The following is a 20,620-nucleotide window of genomic DNA, read 5'->3' as shown; positions in this document are numbered from 1 at the left end:
GTATTTTTCCATCCCGTGAAAGTTTTTGAGATATTATAACTTTCTCATTTTAAAATGAGTTGGAAAGCATAAATATATAAAGAAATGAATACGAATAGCCAAAAGAACTTTGTAAAAGTTAGTAAAAAATTCTGTAACCTCGATATTTTGAGAAGTTTCAATGATATCTATTTTGGCTTTGATTTCAACCTTTCGTACTGTAATTATTTTGTATTTCAAGACAAAAAAAAAATTAATCTGGAAAACTAGGCCTCTTCATTAAAGAAGAAATCTATTTCATTAAAAGAAAACCAAAGAAATTAAAGACACTTGTCTCATTCCACAAAATGTTTCAATTTTGCTGACCTAGCATTTAATTTGCAACGATCTACCTGAAATGCTGCTGACCACTTTTCACTACTACATTGGCTGCCACTGAGTACTTGGAATGAATGTATCTTGTGGCCATTTCACAAGATCCTCAAAGTTAGATTCACATTTTAACTGCTGCCCAATGTGTTTAGCCACGTATTTCAGTTACACACCCTCAGTCCTCCCTCTGAACAGAAGTCTGGCTTCCTTTTTTTGTGCATGTGAAGAAAGCAAATGTGAATGGGAAATTTACCATTGAAGAGGAACCCATCTGTGCAGTACCGTGAAGGCACTGAAGCCCCTACCATGGTGCCTATGGCTCTGCTGTCCCCCTCCACCAGGCCAGCACAGGGCAGGGTCATCTTTTGTAGTGTGACTTCTGGATTTCTTCTGACTCTGATGAACACATTCCACAGTTTTCAGGTCTGACTGACAATTTTTGAAAGAGCATGAAAAAGGAGCTTAAACTCCTTTGAAGTGAAGATTCTCATCCCCACAGCAGTTAATATGAGGAAGACCAGACTGCTTTGCTGAGTATCTCCAAGTCACAGGGATGGTCCTGAGTGAAACATCTGATCTTACACCTGAACTTCTAAATCCACAAGTTCCTGGACTACAAGTGAGTACTTTTCAAGCTGGAAAGACACGTTTCACCTTTCTGAGGATGAGGTTTTCCAGGTGCTTCACTGTGCTCCTTGGTTGATGTTGCAGAGGAAGGTAGGTAGTGATGGCCTGAGCCCACCAAGTCTCTTCATGGTGTGGGACCTAATGTCCTGTTTCTCGAGAGTGTGGTTTGTCTTCCTTTAATTTGCCTGTGCCCAAGTTTGGACATCTGTTCTCAAGTGGAAGCTTGTATTTCTGCTGCAGTCAGTGAAGAGATGGAAGTGCTGCAGACAGTGATACCTGCTCTAGGACATGTGCCCAAGATGCAATTTTAAATTGCACTTAACATCAGATACCTACAGGTGCTGAAGTGCATCAAACTGAGTGTGTCACTTAGAAAACACCACTGCTCTCTCCCACCTTCACAGCCTCATAGCAGCAGGGTGAGCAGTGACGGGCATCTCATAGATTAAATCCTCACCGTACATTCCCTGATGTTTAAAGCATCCCCAAGGGATAGAGCCAGCTCTTATGCATGAATCAAACCTGGGATGAGGCTTGCCTAAGCTCACACAGGAACCCCGTGGCAGAAAAGGGCCTGCACTCCAGTTCTTCACCAACAAACTATCTTTCTTATGCTCAAGATAATGTGCCTTTACTGTAAAGAAAGAAATGTCCCTAATTTGTGGTTATTTACAGCACTGTAAATCAGGCACATGCCACGAAGTACCAATAAAAATTGTTTAAAATCAGCCTTAAATAGCTAAACTCTCAACAGCAGCTCATAAAACGAGACTTGGCAGTTCTTAGGTAGTTATGGTTAAATTGACAGTCCTTTGGGGAGTTAAGATAGCCAAAAGCAGTAGTAGTTAGGAGTGAAGTGATAGATGGTGGAGCTTGTTGGTTGAAGAGCCTCTACTGCACACTCCTGAGACTTCATATGTTCACTGGCCCTAGGCTAGGAGAAGGGAGATACCAGACTTTGTCACCGAACACCAGCTTGTTGAATCATACATCCTTCACTATATGGCCCTAGAAACTGCAAAGCCGGAAGAATAAGCTTTAGTGGGAAGGATCCCATTGCTGTCTGCACGAAAAAGGAGGCTTTTCAGGCAGGAAGAGATAGAAAGACAATCAAGTCCAAAACAGGCTGAAAGGTAAGTTAAGGAAATATGAAGAAGGGACCAACACTATGGATGAAAAAAGACTCATCCATAAAGAAACCAGATCTCAGCTCCTTTTGAAAAGTCAGGTGCACGAGTTATATTAGCCTCCAGCCAGGTCTAACTTCCGCTGCCAATAACCACTTCCACTGCCAATAACCCAAGCTGACATAACAGCAACATTAAGGAGGTTTGAGTTGGGTTGTTTTTTTTTCTGTTGCATTAGGCATTCATGTCTCTTTTCCACTTCTTTTTTTTTTTTTTTTTTTCCCTCACAAGGTACTTGCATTTTAGCCAACTGCCTTCCTTCTTGTTAAACAAGAGGAGTTTCAAGATGGGGCCCAAAACTAAACATTGGCTCAGACACCCAGCACTGTGAAAGCCGTAAGTTTGGGTCTCGATTCTGCTGCTAATGGAGATCGAGCACACCCAGATGCTTGCAAACCAGCTCATACAACATGAACTTACATCCAGGCTGGATCCATGTAACCTCCCTTTGCAGAGTGTCAAAGCAGTGCTCTCAGCAATTCAGCCCTTTCCATCATGTTTCATCTCATTTTTCTAGGCTGGGTAGGTGTTCCACCAGGGCAGCTCCCAACTACCAGTGTCCTTCTGCACACAACAGTTCAGCCATGCAGAGCAGTTTTATTATCCTCTTTGAAATGTGCACGAAAACACAAGAGAAATTTGAGCACACTGCAGCAGACAAGTGAAGGCATAGAACAGGCAACGGTCCAAAAGCTGCACAGACATTGGCACTGTGCTGAGTCCGGTCAGTGCTCTGCTGGGGACCTTGATGTAGCAGCTCAGGCTTGATGCCAAAGTTGGTTACCCGGTTTCTGAACTAGTCCACGTTTCTGTCCAGCTGGCTCAGAGCAGGCATGGAACTGTCTGCACTTGGCCATGGAAACATGCCTTCACTCTTGGACCTTCAGAAATGCTTGGATCTGTTAGGTTAGGAGCCTGGATCCCTAAGAGGGTCTTTCTGATTCTCCAAGAGATTGTTCACAGCAACACAGGAATAAAACAGGGGTCTGTCATGCTTGAAGCTGTCACTGTGACCACTGAATTGGTGCCCACTGTAATTTAGAGCTGCTTGTGGAGTACTGGAGGGTCTGATGTCCTCAGTCTGTGCCAAGCCCAGACTATTTTCCTGCAAGTAACAGGCCAGGATTTAAAAAAGTGTAGTCACACTAAGGGCTGAGTAGAAGCACAACTTTAGTTGAAGTCTTCATATCAGAACATGAGATTTCACAGCAAAAAAGCACTGGTATGTGTGAGAAAGCCATGATAGAAGACACCTGTCCCCTTCCCTTTGTCACATAGCAAGTGGGCACCTGAGGCAGTACACAGCCCAAGGAGCAGTGACAAGCTTTGCTGTTGTAACTGCTTTTCTCTCCTGGCAGTACCAGAATCCCAGCTCTGCCAGGGCTGCTCTGAGGTCCTCAGTGCTCTTTTGAATGCAGATATTATGACTAAGACTTGTATAGACCCGGTGGAGCTCAATTTATAGGAGTTTTGTGCAGCTTTGGGAGGCTGGACGACTTGTCACGCTTACTCTCATCTGCCACCCCACACAAGGATTTATCAACAGATACACCCAGCTCCTATAGCCCTTGGAAGCCATGCAGGGTAATATGGCCCAGGGCTTCCTCAAGACCAAAAGAAACAGAGGCATCACTGAGCCTGAAAGTCTCTGGAAGGATTCCTGAAGGAGGGTCTGAGCTCAGTGGCTGCAGCCTCACTGCTTGGCACTGCCTTGGTAGACAGGGTGTGGTGTGCCCCACTGGCACACTACCTGATAGCCCTGACTAGCCCCGAGTGATTCCTTAAGCCAGTATTCAGTCACTGTGGCAAAGAAGGGAGCCAAGGCAGTTCCCTGGTACTCCAGAGCATCCCTAGGGCAGCCACAAACTCCTTTCCCTGGTGCAGATCCCCTTTTGACTAATGCAGAACAATTCCTAGTCCTCCACCGCTGGGCATGTTGCAGGGGGTACAAAGGAGGACGTTCTGAGCATTAACAGCACAGAGAGTTCAAAAAACTTGTGATTTATCAGAGATCCCACTAATTTTTATAATCAAGGCTGCTTCCTGCAATAGCATCTCACATTTGGTGTTGTGGATCTCCACTGATGGATAGTTCAGTAAAAACATAATTCATCAAAGCCAGGGCACATAATGAAAAACTAGCTGAGCAAAGCTATAATGGAGAAACAGGTTTAAGCCTTTCCCCTAGCCTAAGCTAAATCCATTCTTCCTTGCACAGTACAGAGGTGCTATCAACTTTCCTTCTCCATGTTCTTCTAAGCCACAGTGCAGTGGTTATTTCATCCACTTGCATGTGCGCATCCGAGTCTAGCTGCCGTCCTTTGCCAAAGTCCTAGTTAAAACTTAGGTCACCAAGTTAGCAAATGTCCTCAAAATGACCTATGTTTTCATGAGACTTGCTTTCAGTCCTCCTGGTGGAAATGCTTAACCTGGGGTACATATTTACATATTAGGCCACCAGTTGAGAGCATGAGGCCACAAAGAGAACCATAGCTCAGAGGCTGTAGCCATTGTACAATGCTGGAAGAGGAGACTGTAGTCCTGATCCCAATGTATGTTCTAACTACTGAGTAACCTGGCAAAATTGGAGGGTCCCTTACTCTCAGTGGTTTGTAACAGCTTGGCAGTGCTCAGCTTTTGCAAATGATGTTAAGAGTTGGTGGGAGCAGAGTAAGTTGGTTTCTTCATGCCACACTTGGGTCCAAAGTAGATGCTGAGAAGCTCAGCATCATTAGGATATGGGTGTTTCTGTGCATTCCCAGCAGCAAAAGTTAGGCTGTATATTCCATAAGGAACTTGTGTATCAACTGAATATCCAAATCTACTGGCATGTTGGATGGCTGCAGATGTTACAGAGGTATACATGTATCACAGATTAGCAGTACATAAAACCTGAAAGGGCCAAGTGCCCACCAAAACTTTAGTTATCACTCCTCCCATGTAACTGGAGGAACTTTGCTGGGGCACAAAAGTTCAGAAACCAGTTGCACTGGGCTGTCATTACTATGAGCACTGACCTTCTAGGTGGGCTGACTGCACCCCCTTCCCCACTAAGGCTTCATAGCCAGAGTGTATCTATACATGGTACTATAAACAAACATAGCCTGTACTCATAAAGGATCCCTTACATGACCAAAGTCTTTTCTCAGCTCATGTACCTTCTCAGTGACTCAGTAAAGTGATTAGCTACAGTTTCCTCTGTACATCAGGGATGTGCTAAATCGCTTCATGTAGCTGTGCATCAGGACTAACCCTAACCATATCCCATCCTTGTATCCCAGTATAGAGAAACCCTGACTATAGCAGGAAACCAGAAATACAAATTACTAGGGACAGATAAACGAATATTTAATTCAAACCAGTAAGATGTTGTTTGCAGTTATTTATTTTACTAAAATGGTTACATATGTTGAAACAAAGAAGAGCAATAGTAATAATGTTTGTTTTTCCAATATCATAAATAATTATTGTCTTCGTTAGCTGTTGGCTCAGCACTGATCATGATTTTTGTTATTTAAAAAAAGACACACACATAATTCATTAGAATTTGTGTTTTCAGAAAACTCTAAAGCAGCAGTAGAAAAAAAATAAATTAAAGGAAATGGTAACAAGAAATTATGCCAAGTATTTCTTAAATTTAAACCCCACTTGATGTGTTTTACAGATTATTCTTTGTGCTTTGATCATTTAAAAAAAGAACCATGAACAAGTTGTTTATACGATGGCGTGTCTTCTCCAGTTTTACTCCAGAGAAGTTCTCAAAAATACCTTTTTTTACATGATGAGTTTTTGTTGTCATTTATACAGACAAAAACACTGTGAATACTTCGAACAGAAAGTTTGTCAAAACCATCAATTTATTGTCACAAAATATTTAATACCAGAATAACTTATAATAGTATGAACAAAAGTGAAGTATTAGCTCTCTGCTATTAGTTATAAACTCACATTATTATGTCAAAATCCAGTAAAGTATCAAAAATTAATGTCATGGAATCTTAGACATATAATGATGCAAGTCAGTAAAACATGTACTTCAACTGTTCATACAGTCATGACATACATTTCTTGCTTGGCACTTTAAGTCAATGCAAATCAGCAATTTAGAAAACAAAGTAAAAATATATATGTACAAAATATTTTCATATCAAATCATTTTCATTGTACACTAAATAAACCCAACAACATGTTATGTTACATTAAGAAGTTTCCTAAGAATCACACCAAGGCTGATATTTGCCATGTATCTTGACTATTTTAGTGCAACTGAAACAGCCTCTACTTGCAAGTTAGTTTCATCATTAGCACAGTCCTGCTTCCACTGAAGTGGGAGTTCTGCCATTAAACTCAGTGGGAGCAGGACTAAAGTCATGTCTTGTTCATTGATGGCTCACCAAAAAGAGAAACAAGGAAAGGGGTAAGTAGGAAAAAACCTGACAGGGTACCCACAGGAAAAAAATCCAAATCCTAGCAACAATCAGCTCTTTTCCAGTTTTCTGTAACTGATTCAGTATAAATTGGTTTTGGCTTTGCCACTGTTTATTCAAGCACTGTAAACCTCATTAGACTATTGTTATATGACTTAAGAATAACTCGTACACCTCCCAGTAAAATTTAAAAATAAACCTGGTTTTATGCTCGTTATTATACTCAATAGCAGTCAAGTTTAGAGACATGACATTTAATACATGGTTTAGTATCTACTTAAAACCCTCCCACCTTAAATGCTGAGATTTTTCAATGTTTCATTTCCCATTTGTGTTTCTAGTTTGGGCTTTGATAGTTTATATTATAGCTTTTTCTCACTGAAATGCAAACTGTCAATCAACTGTCCTCATTTATGCAGTACGTACAAAATAAAAATGTTTAAACCACATTAAAGTAGTAAGTTTCACCATGGAAACTTTTTTGAGCTCCACTGCAAGTAATAAATGGCACTATAGATTTAGTTTTGTACAAGAAGAAATCAATTTTACTTCTATCAAAACTTCAGTAAGTCACTAGCAAAGCTTTAAAACTATAGAAATTCAACTTGACTTTGCAGCTAGCCTGGTTAGAACCTTCTCAACTAGAAATCTTTAATGAGCAACACAGCTGGGAGCATATGTATAAGTTCAAAATAATCTGAACAATTATCTTCTAAATTTGTGTGTTCTAGAGTATTGCACTTTTCAAAGGAATGATTTTGGTATTTTAATATACTGCATATACAGGTAAGAAACATGCATAACAACTTCATTGTCACTTTGACAAAACATACTGTACAATTTTTCTAACATTGTTGATTAAAAAAAAGAGAGAAAATGATGTAACAATTCCATTAAGACTCATCAATTTGTAGAAGTCAAATAAGCACAACTCTCCAGGGCCTCCAGCAGTAATGATTTTAGCCCTAGGCTGCTTAAGCCCACTTGGAATAATATACAAAGTTTAAGCATTATGGCATTGTCATTTTGAGGCATAATACTGTTGTACTATGCCCACGTTATAGCTTATTTTTGAAAGCAAGGCACTTACTGTAATAGCAATGCAAACATCTTATGCGCACTTTGATTAACATAAAATAAGTTAATGTTTTGATAAAAACAGTTTTTTTATAATTTACATGCCTTTTATAGAAGCAATTGAACATTTCATTTAATACAATGAAAACGTCTGAGTCAGAAGGAACATTATTTTTTTCAACTGACCATACTGTAAAAGGGGACCTATTTTCCACATTTGCCTCATATCCATGAATCTGATTTTGCTGAAAACCGACCCTGTGAGGAAAATGTCCATTTGACAGGAAAAAGAAAACAGGACCCCTCTCTTAAAACTGCTGAACTAATGGCACTTTAACAGTCTTTACTTCTGATATATGTGATGATTTCTGAATGATGCAGCTGGTAGTTCCCTGCAGTTTATCCTTCCCCTGGGCAAGGTTTGTTAGGGCCATAGCTGCGTTGATCTCCTTCCAGTATGTTTCATCTTTGCTGGTTCCTTTTCTGTTAGCTGCGCTAGATTCAAGCAGTAACAAATATTTACACATACAGCTTACATAGCTACTTGATGTCAGGAAAAGTGTAATAACAACAATAATTCTGCAAAACTGTCAAGTCCCTTACTCACCTTTCACACTTATTTGGTCCATTCTCCAGGGTTTCTGAAAACATAAAAAAAGAAGATGTCTATTTTCTTTTAACAGTTTTAAAACAAGCAAATAACCCAAGATTAATGCCAAAATTGATACCAGATTTCCAAATAAAACCTTTGTTTCAACACGTGTGAAGGTCCAGCTTCATGCAACTGCCTGGAGAAATCTACACTGAGCTTGGAGCAGGGCACATGTGAAAAGAAATGCTGCGGGGAGGTTCTGAGACATCACCTTACAGAAATAGGCTTTGGTGAGGCAGAACCTCACTGAGCCTCAGAAGAACTGTGCTGGCAGAACTGGTGCTGAGCCCTGCCCAGCACATCCCATACCAGCCTATGTGCAGGAAAAGGTTATCTCAGCAATAGCGAGAATAAATTTGGTCTTGGAGGTTCACCTACGTTTTGCAAGGTGACAGAGCTAGTTTTTCAAACCATATATCACAAGGACATGAGGAACTGCAGAACTAAAAATAAAATTCTGCTTCGTTGCCCTCAGTGAATGCCTTCTTGTAAGCACTAAATATAGGACTTTCACCCGTGTACACATGATGCGTGTGGTTTTTAATGCGCCCCTTGCCCAGGCTGCGACTCAGCCACAGAAGCAGGCTGAGAAGAACACAGTTAACAAGCACACCTGGTTAACAGCCTTCGAAGATGAAATTGCATCACAGGCATAAGTTACGCTTTCCCATCAAGAGTCACATTTGTCCATTCATGAAGTCCTCACATTGCAGAGAAGCCAGAAATATTTACCAGGCAGAAATGTATAAGCTTTATTCAGTGGGCTTGCTATCCTGACACAGAAACTCATTATAGAGAAGCAAGAAGCTATTGCCTAACTGCATACCTATGGAGAACAAGTTAAACAAAAGAAATAGAAGTGGCATGAGCACTAGTGCCTACAGGACACCAAAAGCCCCTAAATGCAATATAAATCTCATAAAGTAATGCACCTCTTTATGAGCAGCACCTCATTGCTGGATTTCCAGCAGGTGATAAATTAAAAGTCGATATTATCTTGAAACAGAGCTTCCCATGGAAGAGGTCTCAGAGCACACTGCAACCCTTGGTAGCACTCCACTTATGAGCGACTTTGCCCACCACCGACCAGCAGCCCATTTTCTCATGCAGCCAACTCATGCTGAACAGCTCAACCCAGCCGTACAGCCCAGCACCTGGAGGTGACCACTGAAGACCAGTCTCACCAAAGAAATGCAGGGAGACCAGCTGTAATTTCTTAGGTTAGGTGTTTGCCAAGCTATCTGATCTAGCAGGCCTCCATCCTTTCGCAGAACAGCGTTATAAATAAACGTCTCCAAGTGACCAAGGTTTACATTTTGTTCCAAAAGAGCACATCTTAAACCAGTATCTCTTAAGCTTCTCCTAGATCAATGCTTGAAGGGGACTCAAGAGGGAGAAGTTCAACCTATGCATAGGAGAGGGAACCGAGGAAAAAAGAAACATTTGAACCAGAGAGAGGTACTGAATGATACCAAAAGTCTCCTTCTTCATGCTGTACTTGGCTACAAATAACTTTACAGCCCTGCCTCTTTTTTTTTTTTTTTTTTATTTTTTTTTTATAGAGACAATTTTAAAGAGGAGCTTTGAGACTGAATAGGTCAGTAGGTATAGAAATGGAAATGGCAAGTAATAATGAATGTCGTTGCCAGAGCAAACCTGGATATAAATACACCTCTCTCAAGCATCTGTCAGTTTCTTTTGCTGTTGGAAAATATTTCCTATGAACAAAAAAATTGCTTGTACAAACTTCTGAGGAAAGTAGGTGTGAATGGTGACACACATTCCAATTCCAGCGTTTATTTGAAGGAGTATTTGCAAATATTTTTTACTGGTGTTTAGCCAGCTCTAAAAGAAAGTGCCTTGCCCATGGTATATAAAAGCAGTAGCAAATCTAAAAAATAAAATCCAAGAGCAGGGAGCTACCTATTCTTTAACTTTGCTGAAGATTTTTCCTGAATTACAAGTCTTCTTTTTTTCTACTCCATTCAGATTTTATGTTTTTCAGACAAATAATTTATGTCAAAGAAACTCGAAACTGGGTTACAGTAAAACCATCATTGATAATTTGCAAAGCTCTTGCTAATAACTGCTGTAAAAGCAAGTTAGTACAATGAAGTATGAAAATCCATCATTTCAAAGCACAGGCTCCCTTTTTCTTGCCAAAAATCCTTTTCTGCTATACCAAACCTCTGACAGCATATCCCAGTTTGCACTACCATAGCATCCAAGCAGCCCACATGTGTCTGAACAGCCCTTAGAGAAGGAAATAAGTATTACCATCATTATTTTTGTATGGGGATGAACACATTGAAAGACAAACACCATCCCTCATGCTCTCCTTGACATCTTGCCGGTCAAACCAAACTGATCCAACTCCAAAGGAAAAGCAGGGTTCACCTCACTTGCCATGAATCTGCCATCTAAGTCATGTACCTTTATCCGGGCTAGCTGTCCAGACTCCATTCACAAACAATGGAGATGTCCTCCAAGAAATGTTATCAACCCACCTAACACCACAACCCAATGTTCCTGAATGCTGCTGCAAAACCAGCCCACAAAGCCCTCTTAGAAGAGGCACACCGTTCCACTGTTTCCCTTTGGGCCGCATTGTCAACCATGTGGATAAGCTGTTAGCTGGTTGAGGGGAGGACCGTATCTCTCCTTTGGACATTAAATTGGTGGTGTAACTACAGCCTTAACTGCTTAGCTCAGCCTGGAAGAAATGCAGTCTGGCCATGTCTGGCTCTTCACTGACCAGAGAGGCAACACAGATGACAAGATTTTATCAAATTAAAAAAAAAAAAAGGTGAATCTTGCCTGACAATTTGCTTTTTCATCTTTTGTGATCTACCTGCTCTAAACCCAACTACTAATTAAAGCATTTGATATATCTGCACAACAATTGCAAAGTATTTTTCAACTGTAAAAGCAACATTTTGGCAAGACTGTTTCATGAATTTAACTGAAAACCAGCATTCTCAACATGGAAAGTGTGCCATTTCTTGACCATTGCACAACATATTATTTGATAGGATGTACAATGAAGTTTGTTAATAGCATACCGCTGGCCAACACACAGAACTATCTGAAACAAACTACAGTTGTGCTCAATAGCATACTTATTACTTGAAACCCAGAAAGAAGCTGCTGCTGAAGGTGGTTTGCTCTGTCTCAGAAAGCGATGTGCTTCTTGTGAAAGGATGTTGGTAGGCTTTCAGCATACACTTCATAGAGGAAGTCTGTTTAATATTAAACATCAGAAGCATCTTTTAATTACAAGTTTTGAAATCATGTAAACCAGTGATCTTTTGCCCTACAACTGTGAAGTTTTAAGCACCATGAAAATGGAAACTTAATCACTTATAATTAGGGATTGTAATTTATATATCACTTTCCGGTGCTTCATTCTGCTGCCAGTTGCAAGCATCCAGAAAATCAGCTTTTGCCTGGCCAGGAATGTCTCCTTCTGCTCCCACCATCAGTCCAAAGAAACCAGCACGGCAGGATATTTGTTCCCTCTTGTTTATAATAGGAAGTCACTATAAATCACTTACCAATGGAATCCTGTATACCTTTCCATCAGCATGAGTTTTCAGTATACAGTTTACTGTAGCATGCAGTGCCAAGAGTGTAGTCACTGGACAATATCAGCTTTGTGATACAGTATGGGATTTGTCAGGACTCACACAATTATTAATAATATATGTGGCAATTTTTCTTTTTTTTTTTCCACCACAAAATTCCTTCATAAATAGTCAGTTCAGTGGCTGATCCTGACAGCTCTCTTGCAAGGTAGCCTGCAGTCCCATTTTAGCAGAGATGGAAATGAGCCTCAGAAGTCCAAAGACAACATGCCTAAGCAATACTCTGACCATTTCAAAAGCATCTCAGAGCAGAATTTTCCAGGATTTCTCTTATATTTAAAATGTCTTCTTTTGTTCTGCTGCTATCAGAAAGGCCCACACAAAGAAAATAAACCCCAGAGTTCTATCAAACAATCCTTAAGCTGGACAATTGCATCACATATATCCAGTACATTGCCATTATACCTGACTGTTGTCAAAATACTACACAAATAATTCACAAAAAGATACATACCTAAGTACATACACAGTGCCCTTTTACACACTACATCCAGTATTAAGTAAGAAAGCCACAGCATAAATGCTGTAGCACTTATGCTTTCTCCAGTTTACAACATACAAAGGCTCCCTAGTTACGTGGTGTTTGTGGCTCATTCAAGTATTCCAGAACAATTCAGATCCTTAGTGTTTGCTGAGTCCAGACTAGTAACTTTTATATACTTGGATGACTTCAGGGGTGTGATAAATAATGTTAACTATGGTTACATTTTATTCTTTGGATCTAAGAATTCTGAACTAAGAATATCACATGTGTGTGGTGATGATCTGACTTCACCTAAAGGCCCTGCTGGGAACAGCTAAGGAAAGACCAACCACTTACGTAGGACCAAGAAACATCCACGTTGCTCCCCCCGCTCAGTGTTATAGACAGCTCAAGCTGAAACTGGCTTAAAACTCTGCTTTGTGTTATCAGGTAACACTGACAAAGCAAAGATGGCTTGAAACCAACAGGGGAAAGAACGTGTGAATGAGGGAATGTGACAGAGAGGGAAGGATACAGAACATTATGTAGAGGGAAAAAATGGACATGGAAGTCAAGACACAGTAGGTCAGCCCCACATGACCACAATATTTCTTAAAGCTACTTAAACATGTACAGATTCCTGATGAATTACACACCTTCTGTTCTAGCTTAAAATGAAGGGGGAAAAAGAACTGTTGGCCCTAAATGGTGAACACTATAAAATATTAGTTGGTTCAATAAAAGGTCCTGTATAACTTATCTTCATTTTAAAATTGGCAATGTTATTCGGCTGTTTCTCTTGCTGCCTCTCCTGAACTTTCTTTTGTTGGTTTTGGACACTCTGGCTTAACATGTGTTGACCAGCATTTTCAAAACAAGCAAGAAGAGGAAAAAGAGGGAGGAACAGGAAATAATTTGGGGCAGCTGAATGACAAATGAAGTTTACATCTGTGAGTAAATTAGCGGTGAGATGAGGTATTTCTGTAGGTCACACACACACACCTTGACTCTGGTATTTTCCAAACTGCAATTTTAGGGCACATTCAACTTTCAGGTCTCTGATTCTCCAAGAACAAAACTGGGTTAATCGGAGCTAATATTCCTGTACTCTTCTGCATTCACACAGCATCTTTCCTCCCTAAGGATCCAAAGTAAAACCATGAATCAAACTACATCACTGAGTTCACCCACATGTGGGGAGGGAAGGCGGCTTAGCCCAGTCTGCTCAGCAGTGCAAGGGAGAGGAAACTGTAGACCAAAGCACCAGGCCAGATGCTGTGCTCTTATAAGAAATGCCATTTAATCTTGGTGTGAAGACTGTAGCATCTTTTGAAAAAACCCAAAAGCTCCTCTAGCTTGAATTGGAGGGAGCAGGAGTTGGCCTTCAAATGCTTACACTTGCAGGGCTCCTATTTTGAGCCTAATGTGAACAGACAAATGAGTTTCTGAATGTGGATACTCTCAGCCAGTGAGCCCACTACCAAAAGGCTTTCTACACACAAGCAGGACTCACCTGATCCAGCACAGAAACTTTTAAAACTCTTTGTCTTTTGCACCATCCTCCTAGGTTTCCTCAGGAACATAGAACGTGCTAAGAATGAATTATGGAGAAGCGCAAGACAGGAAAGCTCACGCTGGAAGAGACTGCAAACCACAGTGTCTCATGCAGAAATGTTCCCCAAACTCGCCCTGGTGGCTGACCTCCTGCAGACCCCAGGCCACTTCCACATGCAATCTGCTCAGTGTTGACCCTTGTGAAGTCACTCCTGCCTAGAGCAGGTTCTGGTCTGGGCACGTCTGTGTGAAAACACCCAGCTGGGGCTGACAGTGTTCATGCAGCAGAGCCCTTTGGTGGAGGGACGGAAGTCCCCGCTGGAGTTTCAGATGACCTGCAGCTGCAGACACAGCGAGGCAGTGTGACCCGGGACTGCGCATGATACCCATCGCAGCTGGTCCGATCTCAGCAGGGTACCGGATTTCTACTGACAAAGATTTATTACCATGTCCTTTTGTCGGGTGGGAGGAGAAGAGCTGTCAGAAACTCGCAGGAATGAGCTCTGGGCGCAGGCTCTAGAGTAAACTCCTTTTCAGCAAAGTTTTCATTTACCACTGCACTCTTTCTTCTAGGAGGAAGTTATGGAGCAGCTTCTAATGAAGTCACTCCCACAACCCTGTTACCTCACTCCTTTGGCTTCACAGTGACACCAAGTGTAACAACTGACCTGTCATCAGCTGTTACATCCTTTCAGATGAACAAGCTGCATAATGACAATTTACGTTCACAGTGACAGCTATAGTGAGTATTTTTCCCTGTTCTCACAGTGCTGTGTTTTTTTTTTTTTCTCCCAGGAACAGCTTTAGCCTTGGTCTGACCTCTTAAGACCCATACATTGGGTCTTGCCAGTGTTGGAAATGTCCCTCTGCCATCACATCTCAGAGCAAGCCTTTGCAGAGAATATTTCTTTGATATTCTCTTGCACCAAAACACCAGATATAAGCTTTAACTGTGAAGGGCTGATACTAATCAAGGTTTTTTTCTGGAATACCTGGGAACCTGAAGACTTATTTTGCCTATGCAGCCTGGAGCCTGCTGAAGTGGGAGCAGGCATCTAGTTACATTTTAATACATGTGATTTTTATAAAATGAGGGTACATGCCCAGAGAGACTGCGATAGGTGTATTTTATAAACCGTAAAAGAGAATTGAGTTTGCAAGTCTATATTAATATTTGCATTAATAAGTGAACTGAAAGCCCCACATAATAGTAGGCATGGTGCAAATGGTCTTACAGTCTTGAGCTATGCACCTGCATGTAAGAATTTATGAGTTAGCAAACTAGATACAAACCTGGTGTAAATCACTTCATTGTTCAGGCTGTCATGGCTAGCTCTAAATTTCCCATGACCAGTGACACTGTGTTCTCCTCGGTGAGGTGCAAGGCACTGTGTGAGACTTGTTTTCTTAGCCAGACCATTAGTAGAGCTTATAATGGGAGCAGGGGCTGTGTAGTGTTGGAGGCGAGCTGTTAATGAACCGACGGTTATATGGTATTATTTTCTTTTCAAGTTTGCTGCAAAGCTGACTGAAATCAAATCTTTCCTCATTGACTTGGCATGTAATTAATAGTGTAATGTTGTCAGATTCCTTGGTGATAGTCTCCCACATGCATTTCATAATGGATAAACAAATATCTGACCTAGGCTTCATTTTTTTGGGTGCTATTTAGAAAGGGATTTACAGCATGTGCTGTGCTGATTGGAAGAATGAAGTAGTTGCCCTCCCTATTGCAAACCATTATGGGTTAACAGTGAAAAGCGAGTTAGGGAGCATGGAAAGGGAAGGGAAAAATAAAGAGTAGAGGAGAAAGGAGAAGAGGAAGATAAAAAAGAGAAAGAAAGGAAAGAGTATGAGGGATGTTAAAAAAAAAGAAAAGAAATGAGAAAATGGCAAATGAAGATTCATTAGGAAAGAGTAAGGGATATGAAGGGAGAAAACATACCATTGTGTTAATTTATTTTTAATATAAAAATATCCTTTTCCCACCCAGGAATCTCACTGTTGTACACACAAGCATGTTCAGGCTTTCACTCTGGATCTAAAAAGTTTAATTGGGAGCTCTTAAAGCCTAAAATAAGGCTTTTAAAGTAAAAAGCTAAAGTCAAATGCAGCCAGGGTAAGCACTATTACACTCCAGCCCGATTGTTTTTCATTAAAAAAGCAGGGTGAAAGGGAGGGTTTCAAAGCCATATTTCAACCCTAGGCTGACACTACAGCAGTAAAATCTGATTTTGTTATGCTAGTTGGCTGTGGGTTTGGGAGCAGACCCTACACATGCGGTGTAACGTTATGATATGAATGCATGCACACAGGGTATTTTCAGAAGCCTCCTGCAGAATTCGGAGAAACGTGCCCCCCATTCCTGCGGCCCCACTTGCAGGAGCCAGCTCCTCTCAAGCCCCTGAAAGCCAAGCATGCTCAGACATGGCACATGCTGCACAAAGGCACTTTAAATTACAAGGTGCTGTATTTTCAGGCAAGTGGAGGAACTTCTAAGTGAATGCCAGAACTGATTTCCAGGGTGCATTTAGCCAGCAGCCTGGATTAAAGAATGGGTTAAGTCTGTCAGAGACAGAAAAGTCACTGTTTCTTTCCCCTGTCTGTAAGATAAAGAAAAGACTGAACTGTATGATCTTTTTAAACATAGCTACTTCCATCTGCTGCATGGGATACTGGGATGTGCACAATACTTATGTCCAAATACTAAACCCCAGGTACCTAAGCTATGTCCCAAGCTTACTGCGTTCTGTGCAATCACATGCATAAAAAATTCAAGCAGCTTGCAAGGAAGTGCATAAGCACACTCAAGGCTCCAACAGTCAACCAACCATAAAAATGGCTGTAAGCTGCAAAAGAGCCTCATGCTAAACCCAGACAACTGTTGCACAACAGATCCCACAAATCAAGGGGTTACATGTGAAATTTAAAAAATTCTATCTATAAGGAGACATATATTCATATATATATCTGTATATGCTTCTATCTTATGTATGCATAAAAAGGGGAATACCTAGGCAATCTGCCTTCCCGTTAAGTGTATCATGAGATACAGTAACACAGTCACATCTGGTGTTTTCCGTGGTCACTGTCACACTCAAGGCACAGGACAGATCTGCTCCGGGGCTGAACCTGGAGCAGTAGGTAAGACCCTTCCCGGCACAATCTCAGTGCCATGGCACAGCAGCTCCAAGGCTGTTGCAGTAGGGAAATACAAGAAGATAAAAGATAGTCAGGTGGATTTAACAATGCCAACTAAATCGTGTTAGTGATTGACAGTCTCTGCTTGTGCTACAGGTTTTTATGAGATGCCATGGTACACTCCCCAGTCTCTGGAGTCTGAATTGAGAGCCTGGGCTCTCATCTTCAGCAGGGCTGAGCATCCACAAATGAAGTCAACAAGAACTGTTCTTTGAATGTATAAAAAGCCACAAAATCACGACCTTAGGTATCTAAAGCCTTAGGTATCTAAAGTGACTTCAAATTGTAACTGTTTGGTGCCTCAGTTCCCCATTTGTGAAACCCTACAGACATCTTACAGAATCATAGAATAGTCTGGGTTGAAAGGCATGAAAACAACTTCATTAAAATTTGCAAAGGACTAGATGCAATGTATCAAATCACACTGAACAGCACATCATGAAATTAATCATCCTGTCCTCAGAGATGCTCAGCTGCATTCACCTTAGTGCTTCGCTAGTACAGAAGCAACAATAAGCACCCAGCAAGGATGTGAGCTGGGTTTTGAGGCTTCTTTGAAATTGTGAAAGCTCACATGTCAGAAAAGAACCTCATTCCTAATCTAGCTAGAAACGTGATGGGAACTCCTTTATTCAGCATCCTGGAATTACAGGAACCTACACAGAAAGCTGCAGTCACACACCTTCCTGACCATACGCAGAATAACCAGCAGAAAGAATAAGCCACAAGAGGATTAGCTGCCTGTGCATTATTCTCACTTCCAATTGCATAATAAATATTTTAGTGTTTGATTGCACTTTTTTGAGTCAAGTTTTTAGTTCTGCTCCCTTTGCTTTCCCTTGTGAAGCTATTGCAGTCTTCATGCTCCTGCTCACAACTTGTACTGTTGTTGTTATTTCCATTACAGGATTTCTTCCCAAACTTAAACATCCCCAGCCATCTTCTGAACAAGCCCTCAGAGATTCCTGGGAGGTATCTCAAGAAGGGCTGTGTTTTCAGTTTTCCTATTCACTGAGTGAGTGAGAGGCAGCACAGCAAACCAGTGAAAAGCAGGAAGGCTCCTGGAGCAGAAGAATTGCATGCCCAGAATTATTCAGGAAGATGTATCTATTTGCCAAGAGGTTTGGAAAAAGCAGAAATAGCTCCTTCTCCAAACATCATCTTGTAGTTAAACAGGTTTGAGTCCTAGCGCAGTACAGTTTCAATGGCTCTGCAGGAGAATTGTGCTTAGAAGAGCTCAAAGACTACCCTGGCTATTGTGGAGATTGGTGTAGTGTAATAAATCAGCTAGACTGAGCTTGAATCCTTAAGGAGCAGCAAAACCTTAACACTGCAGATGCTCACTAATTGAAAGTTGAAAGAGCCCTTCGCAGCAGATTCTGCGTAAGACAGATGATGCTCCTGCACTCCAAAGGAGCATGTGCGGGAGGTCCCAAAACAGTAGTAGGCCGGTATTTAACACTGCAACGGCCTTGGATGTGAACAGCTTTGTGGAAGAAGATGGAATTGCACTTTTGGCAAAACATGTGAAACTAACTGTGATAATGGGAATGAGAGTAAGGATAACTGAAAAAATATTTGTACTGAATACCTTGTCAGGACAGGGGAATTGCTACTGATACGATCTTTACTTTCAATGTTACTGCTTCTGACAGTCTTACAGACTTTGCAGATGTTTATTGGCTACTAAATCATTCTTTAAGAATGTTGGCTCCATTCCCAAACCTGAAGAGTCTGAATGTGAAGGGGTTTGTTATTCAACACACACTGCTGCTTTTGGAGACAGTGATTTTCAAGAAACCAGCAGGGAAGCATCGTCAACTGATAATAACATGAGACCAAATTCAGACTTCTCAGCACTCAGGGCCTCAGACGTTGAGGCACTCTTGAGTAAATCTGCACCACGTAGCAGGGCATCGTGTATCCACGTGGCATAGCACACTGCCTGAGCCGTGACAGCAATGCTATGCCACATTAACAGACCTATATTGTAGCAAAGATTGCTGCGGAGAGACAGGGCTTAGTAGATCATCCTGACCTTGATATACTGCTTACAGTTCTTGGTATAGCACAGCTGCATGAATTTTGGGGCCTCTGTAAAACTCACTCCATGATGCGGCAGAGATTATTACTGTGCCGTTTGGCTCCTTTAACTGTAGGATACGCTGCATAACAATGAGGCATATTCAAACCTCTTGCCATTCATCCCAGGAAGAGCAGTCTGCGAAGATGCAATTGCTGAGCTGTAGAGGACTCTAAGCCACAATATTTCAAGCCAAACAGATTTGCTTTTAAATAGAGAGTATCCGAACCACGGGCAACATGCCCAGGCTGTTTCTCTGAGTGAAGATGCCGATTCTCTGAGATCATTGCAAACAGCTCTCACCTGAAAAAGCTGCACTGGCCACTGGAAACTATACCTAAATAGCAACTACACCAAAATAGTAGTAATAATAACTGTGACGGTAATAACACGTCTCTTCTAAAGAATGAGTGATAAAAAGTAATACATGCCTTTGCACTAACAAATGAAAAACTATTGAAGCACAAGCAGAAAAATGTATCATCTAGAACTATTAAACACATTTCTCCCAAAAAAGCATTGATTACCTTGACCAGTGTGGCCCAAGTCGCAATCATGGACAGGTAAAGAGCAGGTAAAGCCAACAGCCTCCTCTGAAACCTAACTGAATTTCTAGCTGTCAGCCCCCAAGATCAAAGACAATGTTATCTAAAGCAGCCCCCTTGCAACATTTTTTATCCATACAGTTTTAAATACTGTTTGAAAATGTCAGGTTGGTGCAGAGACAGGGTTCTTCAAAAGTATGTAATCAGGTGCAGGAGGCAATAATGTCACATTTACTACATATTTGGTTTACATTAGCTCATACATGTTTTCCTGGAAGTCAGGAGGTTTCTATTAGGGACTTCTCTCCTTCAACAGTTTGCTATATCAAACTTAAAACACACATACATATTTATGGTAAAGTTGTACAGTATTTATGGTTAAATCAACTGACATACTTAAAAAAATATGAATTTCGAACAATTTGAAAGATCGGTAGATCAAAAAAAACTCAGAAACTTTATCAGCATGTATAAATAACCAGTCTTCTCTCCTGTTACTATAAATCAAAATAACCGTTCACCTAGCACTTTTTGCAATCAGGAGAAACTAGGCTACATTTATATGCATAAAAATATGGAAAATATCTGCATTCATAGAATGAAATTCTTCACACAGATGCAGTTGGAAATCACTGTGGACCTTTTGCTCATGGAGCAACCAAATCAATCTCAGAGTAATTCACACTTCTGTGATTTGTTTATGTGTCTTCCCTGACCTGCTTAGGTGAACTCTGAAGGGTAAGCAGCATCTGCAACAATCGTGTGTTTGTAGAGATAGCCTTGCATCCTCACCTCCCTTTTAAGAATTA

At 41.0% G+C, this 20,620-nt stretch overlaps 1 protein-coding gene across 1 annotated transcript in view; it reads right to left on the bottom strand.

Moving 5' to 3' along the window:
- Nucleotides 1-7,977: 7,977 nt before the first annotated feature.
- MKX (mohawk homeobox) overlaps nt 7,978-20,620 on the bottom strand; it is a gene marked incomplete at its 5' end in the record, with an annotated part of 43,232 nt that continues 30,589 nt past the window's right edge. Inside the window, 2 exons of the mRNA XM_010016812.1 lie at nt 7,978-8,164; nt 8,277-8,310. Of these exons, the coding sequence (XP_010015114.1) occupies nt 7,978-8,164; nt 8,277-8,310 (221 nt within the window). The remainder of the gene's footprint in view (nt 8,165-8,276; nt 8,311-20,620) is intronic.

The sequence above is a fragment of the Nestor notabilis genome, unplaced genomic scaffold (assembly GCF_000696875.1).
Source record: "Nestor notabilis isolate BGI_N333 unplaced genomic scaffold, ASM69687v1 scaffold9996, whole genome shotgun sequence".
NCBI lineage: Eukaryota > Metazoa > Chordata > Aves > Psittaciformes > Psittacidae > Nestor > Nestor notabilis.
The sequence above is the reverse complement of the archived record's forward strand: the minus strand, read 5'-3'. Positions and strand labels throughout refer to the sequence as shown.